The sequence below is a fragment of the Microtus pennsylvanicus genome, chromosome 18 (genome assembly GCF_037038515.1).
Source record: "Microtus pennsylvanicus isolate mMicPen1 chromosome 18, mMicPen1.hap1, whole genome shotgun sequence".
Taxonomy (NCBI): Eukaryota; Metazoa; Chordata; class Mammalia; order Rodentia; family Cricetidae; genus Microtus; species Microtus pennsylvanicus.
This window is the reverse complement of record NC_134596.1, coordinates 35062220-35074220: the sequence shown is the minus strand read 5'-3', so window position 1 is coordinate 35074220 and position 12001 is coordinate 35062220. Positions and strand designations below refer to the sequence as shown.

The following is a 12001-nucleotide window of genomic DNA, read 5'->3' as shown; positions in this document are numbered from 1 at the left end:
GTTGTGGAAACAGGATGTAACCATGGTGATATGTAAGTAAGAAATGTTTGGAGATGATAAGTGAATTCTGAGGGAACTTTGATTATGCCTTATTTTTGGAAGATACATGAATATTGGATTGAATTACTGTAATCTAAAGAAGTATGAAAGTTTATTAGAATGTGAACTACTCAAACTTCCATGGTAAAGAAGTAATACACAGCTTGCCTATTGCCACTGCAAATAAACCTTGTTCCTCACTGGAAGCATCTCGTGTGACTATCGAAGGGGGCCCTACGATCTGATGTCTGAGTGTGTTACTTAGGAGCCCTTGATTGGCAAATAATCCATAGAGCATCAAAAGCAAAAGCAACAAGGCAAAGCCGCACAAATTTCACTGTCCTGACACATCTTGATTTTTATGTAACTTCTTTTCATTTCTCATGAAAATGTATATTTTCATATCTGATTCTTTGCATTTCCCACATGCTTTATTTTCAAGTTTTCTTTCTTATGAATTCATGGCTCTCTTAATTGCTGCACAAAAGAAGCATTGTTAAGTAAAAAAAAAAAATCACACCACCCCTTGAGTTACTGCAAAGCAAAGATACAAGAGTTCTGACCTTGCTTTGTCTGCTGACAGAGAGCTTTATGACTTTGTGTATGAGAATGCTATCCCCATGTCTCCGTTTGAGTGGTAACATGATAACACCAAAAGCAAGGGGAGCTAGGTTTTAGATGACAGCACATCATTTAATATCCACTTATTGTTCCTACAGGGAAATTCTGGCCTGGGATTCAGTATTGCTGGGGGGACAGATAATCCCCACATTGGAGATGACCCTGGCATATTTATTACGAAGATTATTCCGGGAGGTGCTGCAGCAGAGGACGGGAGACTCAGGTAATGACCGGAAGCATGAAAGTGACTTGGGGCGTGGATCCGCTGCATCCGCAAGTCACACTGGTATCTTTGAAGAATGAGAATTCTGTAAAATTCTGGACTTTGAAGGTTATCAAAGCTTTCTGTAGTAACTCTGCAAACCTGTCCCTACTTGCTGAATTTCATGTCAGATTTAATCTATGCATGTTGGGAGCTATCAAATGTGACATTGGATCAGACAGTGGGGGAGTAGTTATAGATATACCTTTGATCTGTCTACTTTGAAAGAGTGATAATATTAATTAATGAGTCAGCAATATAGTATCTAGAATCAACACTGTACCTAGCATTAGGAAACCATGCTGTTACAGACATGGATACAATAGCCTTCGTAGGGTGTTCTATAGATATTTAGAGAGAGTCAGAACAACTGCCTTATTGGAAGATTCTAGATCTTAAAATATAATTGGACAAGGCCTTAAGTAAGTGAATCAGTCTAAGCTGGAACACGGGGAAAGAGCAAATTATCTGCGAGAAGAGAACAATAGCAGCTCGCTTTGGGAGAAGCCTGTGCCAAGTTTAGGGTGGAGGAGAGTCAAGGTAGCACCCGGGGGAGAGCAGTGGCTGCTGGAGCAGAGGCCCTGCTCTGTTAGAACCTAGAAATAAGTGTGGAAATAGCAATCACCCACAGGGAGCAATTAATAAATAATATAAAATGCAATCAGGAATTAAAAACAACCTCTAAAACACCAAAAGAAGTAAGGGCTCAGAAGCTAATGGAAGCCATCCTACAAATAGTTTATATATTATATAATACATAATAATGTATAATATATAATATGACCCTACCTGATTAAAGATCCACATAGGCCAAGAATATTTAATTGTATCAATAGATTTTTATTATTTTTAAACAAAATTTCACAATATAGGCAAGGATACCCTCACACTTGTGGTACTATTGCCTAAAACTGCCAAATGCTGGGGTTATAATAGCATGCCACTATACCTGGTTATATCTTTACAACATCTATCATGTAGACATAAGTGGCTTAATAAATGCTTGCCGAATGGATGCCTTTGATATTAATAAATAGGTAGAGAAGAAAAAAGGGAAAATTGTTATGGATGATAGGGAGGATGTTAAAGGAGGAAATTTATGAGGCTTATTAAAGAGTATAAGGGATCTTTTTCAAGAAGGGTTACTAGGGTGCAGAGCTTACAGCAGGAAAAGGAAGAGGAATGCATACCTGAAGGCAACAAAAACAACTGTGACCATGTAGCTAAGGATGGGTGAGATATCAGGAGAGAGAATATCTTGAAAACGTATCAGCCATAAGACAAGATCCTGGCTGAAGGAAGGCCACAGTAATAAGATACTAAAGGGAAGAATGTAATGCCAGGGAGAAGAAAGCTTGCAAATTGATTCAGGACAATTCTGTCTGAAACTGGACTGAGTGGGCTAAAGTCAAAGCTCATGGTCAAGGCCTCCAAGGAAAGAGCTAAGAAGTCTTCTTCGGGATTGGTAAAGAAGTTAGTATGCCTGATAGTGAAGACAGGTCCTGGAGATAAAGACAGCTTTGGCCAGCATGGTGTCACAGTGGGAAATGTGACCTGAGCACCAGGAATACAAATGTCACGCCCTGGCTCAGTCTGTTTTCATTACACACGAATAACCTGTTCTGCTATTTTCCCTTTGAAATAGGCAAAGTCACGTGTTCCCTGTCAGACTGTTCTGATGCAGGGGTTTCATTAGAGAGCTGCATCTTTCCAGCTGGGGGAGGAGAGCTGCATTTTTTTTCAGGCTCATTTGCCTGTGGTTTCACCCAGAAAAGATTTCCATATGAAATGCAGGATTTGTAACAATTGAATTTCCAAGTTGATCTCAATGATTTTCAGAGATGAAATATCCATATTGAGCAGTGAGAGGTTTGAAATATGAAGTGCAATTTTCTAAGTCAAGAGGAGCTTGTGTTTGCTAGAGTTGGATCCTATATAGGCTCTCTTTCATATGTTTAGACATGAGCTGGATATGCTGAATTGTGCCGATAATCCCAGCACTTGAGATGCTGGTGCAGGAGGATTGCCATGAGTTTGAGGACAGCCTCAGCTAAAAGGTGATTCTTAAAGGTGTAGCCAGGCCAGCCCAGGCTACAACATGATACTCTACCCCAATGAAGGTGGAACAGGCCAAAAAAAAAAAAAAAACCCAAACTGGTTATGGGAATGAGACTTTAGAAATGTGTGAGCCTTGATGAGCATGCTCAACTGTTTACTATCTGAAAGAGAAGGACTGCTCACCTCCGGGTAAATGCTGCCTCTGGGTTTGAGATGTAGCAGTTCCTTTGCTACCCGCTTGCTCTGCAGTTAGGAATAGATATCCGCATTTCTGAGACAAATGGCTCCTGTTGCCTGAAGTCATGAGTGGAAATCTCATGAAAACTTAATCTCACAATTAAGTTGCATAGTACCCTAAAAGGCAACATTTGTAGAACCTTCATTATGCATGGAGCATTTGTATTTGTATCTTGAGCTACAATTTCCTTTATTCTGATCTTTGTTCATTAGCCCTTATTATGGTCTCCCGGGCTGTGTGAATGACACTTCCCAGGGTTGTGCTTTGAAAAATCTGAAAATTTCTGTCCTAATTTCCTCCCTTAAACAACAAGAAATACGTAGTCCTTGATCTAGAGAGTACACCCTTTGTCTATATGAGAGAACTCTTGGGTCTCCCTTTCATTTTAACAGATCCTTAAAATATTACTAAGGCTACTCTCTCCCATATTCTTGACGGATGTAGAGACATCTAGAGTTCAAAGATATCTATCAGCAGAAAATCTGGCTTATGGTTTAAATATCGATTATTAAATTGGGGAGGAAACCAAGTGCAAGACTCTCATTTTATGGTGGAGGAAAGTGAGGCTAGGCATAAAATATTTGACATAAAACATCAAAATGGCCTGACTCAAATCATGAGCTGTCTGACATACTGTCAAAAAAGAGTCATACACAGGTCCAAACTAAGGCCATGTAAGCATTTTCTCAACGTGTCAGGAGCAGTGTATAGGGCTGGTGTAACAGGCTCCAAGGAGTGCTTTGTTTGGCCCCTAGTCCTGAGGACACTGAGGAAAGGGCACTGTGCAAACTTGGAAGGCAGGGTTTCTGGTACCTGTTACAAACAGAACTGACCTTGGCAGAATGAAACTTCCCTTATTGGTGTCTTCTGTCAGATGATAGGAATGGCGGTGTCACGAGGCATTCTGAAGGTTCAATGAGATTGCCTTAAGTCCGTAATAGGCAATCAAGAAGTGCTGGTAACACTTCCCCTTTCTCCTTAGCTGCCCTTCTACGTGACCTTTGGCCCCATTTCATTCTTTTTTTCCTCTCCAAGTTTCTTGTTCCTGTCTTTTTGAGTCCTCTTTTCTACTGGTTATATCATGACATGATATTAAAAGTTGCTTTAAAAATGAAAATGATATTTTAAGCTGCTAGTATCTAGTAAGTGTCTAAGCAATGATGGAATATGAATATGTAATTTGCAGGTTTGTGTGCGCATGTGTGTGTGTTTCTGGAAATCGTACAAGCATGAGAAACTTTCTTTTACATGCTAAACTAAACCCAAAATAATGCAGTTGTACAGGTTTAAAGCATATGTAAATTGAGAAGTAGGCTTCTCCCCAGATAAACCAGACTCCAAGGTGAGGTTTAGTCTCATTGGTTCTCCCAGAAAACAGTACAATATTTAGAATAAGAGGACCTGGGTTTCATAACTATGTGGCCTTTGTCCCTTTGAAGCCATCCATTTTCTGGTTGCCTCCCTTGACATATGCACATTTGGCATATGGCCATAAGACTCAAAAAACTTATGGAGAAGGTTCCATGGAAGAGTAGATTCATGAAGGCATTGGGTAAAATGGGAGGCTCCCAAAGTAACTCATTTATCTGCAGACCCAGCACCTCAGCAGAACACTTAGCTTGAGACCCAAGCCTTCAAAAGCTAAGAATAAACACAGTGCTAGGAAAGCTCATAGTATGACACCCGCCCCAATACCCAGAGCCTTGTACAAATTCTTTGCTTAGACCAATAGTGGTGGAGCAAACATTTCTCAAAGTATGTTGTCTTTATTCTTCATGCTCACATATATACAGTGGTAACCAGTAGTGGATTTCTATGTATCCTTTCCCGGTATTTAATTAAGAGTAAGGTGGAACTTTGAAGAACTTACTAGTCACTGGTATTTTGCCTTCTAGAAGCAGTCGCTATGATTGGATAGCATTCCTTGGCTTGAATAATTAAAATGTGATGGAAAGGTCATTAATTTTCTTTCAGGGAAAAATAGATACGTTTCCATCTTCTGAAGAATGTGTTTTATTTCTGTCATTTTATCTAAAACTTAAAATGCCTTCAGTGTAGTCTGATGCCCCTAGCTTGCCAATGACTAATTTTGACATGTCTTCCTAGGGAAGAGCTATCACATGACAACCTCTGCTTGGCCATGCAGTGATGACATTTTACACAATGGTGCATTTATTAAACCTGTCCACAGCATAAAAACAAAGTGCAGAAGAAGGCTGCTTGTCAGTTTCCTGACAAGTGACACAATTTAATCTCCTAGCCCTCAACATGATCATTTCTATTTCTTGACAGAATGAAAAAAAAAAAGTGTTATTTTCTTTAGGTCTATTGCTTCATTTATTATCTCTATGTCTGCTTACAAGCAAGGGTGCTTATAAAATGCCAAGACAATGTGCATGTTCATTTTAAACAGTAATATTAATTAATGTGCTGAGATCGCACCCTACTGACAGGCTGAATAGAATGTATTCTCTATGTGTAAACTACAACATTATCTTTCTGTCCTGGAACAGTCATACATACTCTTGTGGTCTCATTGATTCATATTCATTAAGTCACAAATTATTTAAGATAACATGTGAAAAGCGGAAGGAAGTAAGGAAGATTGAGGAAAACAGAGAAGAGAAAAAGACAGGATGGTGAAAAGGTTAATGAATAAAGATTGGTAATCATGGGGAAGTGAAGATATCATCTAGCTAGAAGCAGAGAAAATAAACCTCACTTTGAATCTTTGTCTGAAAAATCACAGGCACCAAGTTGGACAAAGTGAATCTTCTGGCATAATAGTGTGAACCTCATATTGAAGAACACACTTTCAGGCACTCTAAGGAAGTAAAACATTGCCAGCAACTGAAATAATATGAGATTGCTTACCGCTAGAGTGTACTCTATTTTGCAGTTCCATGAGTGCCTGTGATTGCAGATAGGAACTTCATGAGTCATCCTGTACAAGATGTCAGTTTTTACCGTTAAGTCAACCAAGTATGGCATTCGCATAACTATGATCAGGCTGGATTTTCCATTCCAAAGTGGAGACGTTGGGTGGCTTCGAAGTTAAGCCAACTTTTCCTTCTTTGTTATTCTGCTGGGAAAGCAGGTCATAAACCCAGCTGTGACTTTGAGCAGAAGATCCCACTGAGGAGGGAGTCCTCTGTTCACGGCACGGGGTACCAGTGGCCGCCTTAGAAGGGGCAATGGCGGGAACTTCAGATGATTCACAGATTGTCCCCACCCATCTCTAGCCACAAAAACATAAAGTAGAGGAAGTGGGAACAGTCCTCTCATTTCTTTGGTTTACCCTCAACTCCCTCATCAGTCTTCATGTGGGGACAACCTACTTGGAAAAGAAAAAAACCTGTTTTCAAAAGGAACCGTGAAGTGACTGTCAACAGGATGTCCCCAACATTTTAATATTGCATGAGAAAATGTCTAAGTGATAATTCCACCTGCACGTCTGTGGGGACACCAGGCACCCGCCTGCCACCGTTTAGAGTTTGAGACAAGCCCTCAGGATTTCTCCCATTTGGCCTCTCACTACACATTTGGATACGAGGTGATTGAACTACTTTTGTGGCAAGCAAGTTTGTTGTTGTTTTCAGAATTCTGGGTCTCTATACGCCAAACAATGAATCTGTGTCCCTACCTCACACCATATACAAACGTTAACTCAACATGATTCATAAACCTAAATTAAAACTATGAAACTTGCCAGGTATCCTGGTGCACGCTTTTAATGTCAGCATTCGGGAGGCAAAGGCAGGTAAATCTCTGCAAGTTCGAGGCCATCCAAGTCTTTGGAGTAAGTTCTGGAACAGCTAGGGCTATGCAGAGAAGTCCTGCCTCAGAAAAATATGAAAATTTAAAAGCATAAGAATAAATCTTTATGACCTTAGATTAGGCAATGATTTCCTAATGTATAAACAAACAGAAACAAAGATAAATCGGACTTCACCTAAAAACTTTCCTTGTTTTCAAAACACATGATCAAGGTTAAAAAGCAATCTTCCAAACCAGAAGAAAAATATTCTCAAATAATATATCTGATAATTTTATTGTAGCCAGAATCTTTAAAAAACTGCTACAACTCAACAATAGAAACGACACAGTGTGAGGGTCGGTGAACTACATCGGTACCAGTTTATTGCCTTTGCTGTAACAAGCTGTCAGGGCTTGTGGCTTCAAGTAATGCAGATATGCTGTTCCGTGACACTACATGTCAGAATCCAAAATCAAGCTTCCTAGGACAAGATGTCGACAGGGCAATTTAAGGCTCTCTGAGAGCATTTGTTTTCTTGTTGTTTTTGTTTGTTTTATAACATTTTACCCCCAGTTTCTGAAGAGCACTTGCATCCATTGCCTCATAAACATGTCTTCTGTCCTCAAAGCAGAGCAGTTCAAGCTTCCGTTGTGATCCCCCCTCTTTAGCTCCTCCTACCACATCCTTTTGTTTTTATTTATTTATTTATTAATGATTTCTGCCTCCTCCCCGCCACCGCCTCCCATTTCTCTCCTCCTCCCCCAATCAAGTCCCCCTCCCTCCTCTGCTCGAAGAGCAATCAGGGTTCCCTGACCTGTGGGAAGCCCAAGGACCGCCCACCTCTATCCAGGTCTCCTAAGGTGAGCATCCACACTGCCTAGTCTCCCCCAAAGCCAGTACGTGCAGTAGGATCAAAAACCCACTGCGATTGTTCTTGAGTTCCCATTCTTCCTCATTGTCCGCTATGTTCAGCTAGTCCAAATTTATCCCATGCTTTTTCAGACCCAGGCCAGCTGGCCTTGGTGAGTTCCCGATAGAACATCCCCATTGTCTCAGTGTGTGGGTGCACCCCTCGCGGTCCTGAGTTCCTTGCTCGTGCTCTCTCTCCTTCTGCTCCTGATTTGGACCTTGAGATTTCTGTCCGGTGCTCCAATGTGGGTCTCTGTCTCCTTTCATCGCCTGATGAAGGTTAATATTCAGGAGGATGCCTATATGTTTGTCTTTGGGTTCACCTTCTTGCCCTTCAACGGAAGAATGATGAAGAAAGTATGGAATATATACATATTAGAGTATTACTCAGCAGTAAAAAACAAGGACTTCTTGAATTTTGCATACAAATGGATGGAAATAGAAAACACTGTCCTGAGTGAGGTAAGCCAGACCCAAAAAGAGGAACATGGGATGTACTCACTCATATTTGGTTTCTAGCCATAAATAAAGGACATTGAGCTTATAATTCATGTTTCTACCACATCCTTTTGATAAAGACTCCTTTGATTGTGTTGGACCTCTTCTGTTCTGTGAATGTGCTGGATAAAACCACTATATTATATACCTAAAAAAGAGCAAAGCTTGTAAATTACACGTCACTAAAGCTTTAATTATAAAACCTACTCTGCCATTCTTATTTGTTATAAAATATTTACAAATAGCTTCCTCATGTTGTCTGCTGAAATCTATGAATCGCTGCTGTTTTTAACTTATTTTTTTACTATTTGAAACAATTTTTAAATTTAATTATATTTCGATCATTTCCTTTCGATCCCTGAAGCTCAACCATATCCTTTCTTCCTTTTTATTCACCCAAATTTAAGCTCTTTATCAACAATAGCACCTCACCTTCACCTTTTACCATGGAGAGGACACTTTGGTTCGGGCTCTCTCTCTCTCTCTCTCTCTCTCTCTCTCTCTCTCTATATATATATATATATATATATATATATATATATATGTAAGCCATATAATATTTCCTAAACATGCCAGCAGGTATTTGGCCTTATGCCCCAAATATTAAAATGCCAACACTCTAGGTACTATCCAATAGGTAGCCAACACTCTAGGTACTATCCAATAGGTAGCCAACACTCTAGGTACTATCCAATAGGTAGCATTTCTGATTTTAAAGTTGAAAATAAATTGCTGTGTTCCTTTAAACATCACAAGGATAGATCCAGAGTATCTCATGACATCTACTTATCTAATTAGACTAAAGGAAAAGGCAGACTAGCCTATAGCCTCCTCCCAGAGGGATGATGGGGTTGCTAAGATGCAGGAGCAATGTACATATCCCTTAAATTGGTATCCTGGGCTCTAAAGCTTCCGACACAGTTCTAGCCCATGCTGTATGCACAGGGAGAAACTTCTGCATTGTCTTTATATCTGCAACTAACTCTGAGTAAAAGCTAAAAGAACCTTCTACTACTCTAATGAAGTGGGAGACCTGGAGACCCTCCATAACTAAAAGGCCCTAGGAAGGTTCCAGAACCTTCTTCACCATACCATCTTTATCCATAAAATGATCCCTGCGGAAGAACTTGAAGTTTTCATTTCATAATTATATTCTAGATGTCTGATGATTGTTACAAATCCGAGAAGTTCAGAATATTATTACCATGGCCAGGAAATTAAGTTTTTGTTCAGAATGAATTTCCAGTTCTCAGAAGACCTAGTCCTTAAAGCATTTTTTATAGGCAAGAGTTGATTTGAAGTTTACACATCATGCCACTAGTTCTGATTTATTTCCAGTAACCTCTCAAGAAGGCATGTTGCCATTCCTGAAAGTGTGACGTCACTGCAAATAAGCTTAACAGTTAGATGCTTAAATCATAAAAGTGTTAGAGCTACTGGCTCTCCTCCCCTACTGGAATAAAAAACAAATAGAGCCAAGGCAAGGCAGTAGTTAAACCGACAAGAACAGATTTTATTTGAGGACTATTGCAATAGGGGAAAAAGAGACTTCAATATAGAAATGGGATCGTGTCTAAATCCCACATAAAGAAATGGAGATTTTCAGACAAGGAATAGGGTCACGTTTGGTAGACAGGAAACTGATACGAGAAAGCACTTGGGCAAGAGGAGAGATGTTTGCTAAATTGACCTAACCGTATTATTTCTGAAGGCTCTGGTGATCAGATACCAGATTAAGAGATTCTTCCTAAGCTGCTTTGGCAGGATTCTTGCTAAAAACAGCCACACAAATCTAACAAGGGTGGAACCTGAATCCCAAGGTCAGAGCCTTTGTGAGAAGAGGCTCACTAAAGTTCACTTAGGGAGAGGACTTCAGCTTCACTGGGCTATAGAATGGTAAGTACCGGGTTGACACTGATGTTGGCAGAAGCAGAGGCGGTGGTCAAAAGTAGTCTCACATGGACTTCTGAGCTATTGCATGCCAGGCAACCTTGGGTACAGGGTACCCCTCATCCTCTGTGACATCTGTTATATGATCTACCCTACTCATGACCGCTATCTCACCAGGGATAACAAATTATACTTTAGTTTGGCAGAGAAGGTGACGTGGAAAGTCACATTCAGATATGTTACACCAGGAATTTTCAGCATCTGGAGAGCACTCTCCATTCACAGCCCCTCCCCAAACACATCTTCCTTCTTTCCCTGAGAAGGCCCTTAAAAAATATACATGGTGCTACAATTTACATACCAAAGCTCCACCTACTTCTTAACATACTTTCTTTGGGGCACTTTGGAGCCCAGTATTGTGCGCCAGGCTGGCATTGTTAGCTCTGTGGATATGAACTTGGGAGGAGTTCACATAGCCATGAAAGCACAGTCCAATCCTTTGGGTTGGCAAATCCCAGCTATATCTACTTGGCTTTGATAGGAGCAAACTCGAGGGATATGCTTGACCTGAGTTTAGAGATTTTTCTTACAAGGACCATGAATATTAATCCCATAAATGATAACTGGAAAGTATGATACAGGAAATATGCTCCTAGTTTTCAGGCCCAATAGAACTAAAATTAATAAGTACATATGTTGCCTATAGTGCTATTGGCTTCTAGGATTACTTACATTGAGTTTGCAATGTTTATTCCTCTGTCTTCTTAATGATACCTAAATTATTTGTTTAGATGACTGCCATTTTATTGACAGATGCATCTTAGGAAAGAAAATATGAGACTCTTTAAGTCCCCTCAATACAGCAGTATTCTGTGTGTCTAATGTTCTCTTGTTCATTCACTAGTCTCCTCATTATAACACCCAGTACTGTGTCTTATCCATAATAGAAACTTAAATCATCTGAGAAGTCTTTCTCTTATTACAAAGACTTCGCTGTGCTCATTTATGTATAAATGGCTGAGACTCAAAATCTGCCCACTTCTTTCCCAGTATAGCATGTAGTGACAGTTATTTGCATATGATTAACTGGGCATATACTTAAGAATCTATGGACACAAAGCCCTACCAACATGCAAGCCACAATATTAAAACTTAAAGCACTAGGGATAGAGAGATGGCTCAGAAGCGGGAGCATGTTCTGCTTTTGTAGAGGACCCAAGTTTGGTTCCCAGCACACACATCAGATGGCTTAGCAACACCTGTCACCCCAGCTCCAGGAAACTCAACACTCTCTTGTAGCCTACTGAGGCACCTGCACTCATGTGAATATACCCACAAGCAGACACACATGTGCGCATGGGCACACACACACACTTAAAACAAAAGTTAATCTTTAATAAATGTATTTATCAAAATGGCATGTAAATCATCTTGTGAGAAAATTACTCATTGGTGTGGATTGCAATCTAGTCATTTAACAACCCGGTATTAAGATAAAAGAATCCAGTAACTTTGTGTTTGAAGATAATTATGTAAAGTAATTCATGTTTCTTGCAGAAATCTTTGAAAGTACAAGTATTTCATAAGTTAAAAGCATTAATAATCCCATCACCAATCAATCTATTTATTGTATTCTCACATTTAAGTACATGGATTCTTTTTATCTTTTCTATTGGTGTGTACATGTGTGTGTGCATGTGTGTGTGTGTTATACTCTATGTGTTATATG

General features: G+C 39.8%; 1 protein-coding gene across 31 annotated transcripts in view; it reads left to right on the top strand.

Annotated features, from left to right (window-relative positions):
- The window catches only part of Dlg2 (discs large MAGUK scaffold protein 2), a 1657078-nt gene that overhangs the window by 1158172 nt on the left and 486905 nt on the right, over window positions 1–12001 (top strand). For all 31 annotated transcript variants that reach the window (XM_075952981.1, XM_075952978.1, XM_075952983.1 and 28 more), the window contains one exon: window positions 759–883. In XM_075952981.1, the coding sequence (XP_075809096.1) occupies window positions 759–883 (125 nt within the window). The remainder of the gene's footprint in view (window positions 1–758; window positions 884–12001) is intronic.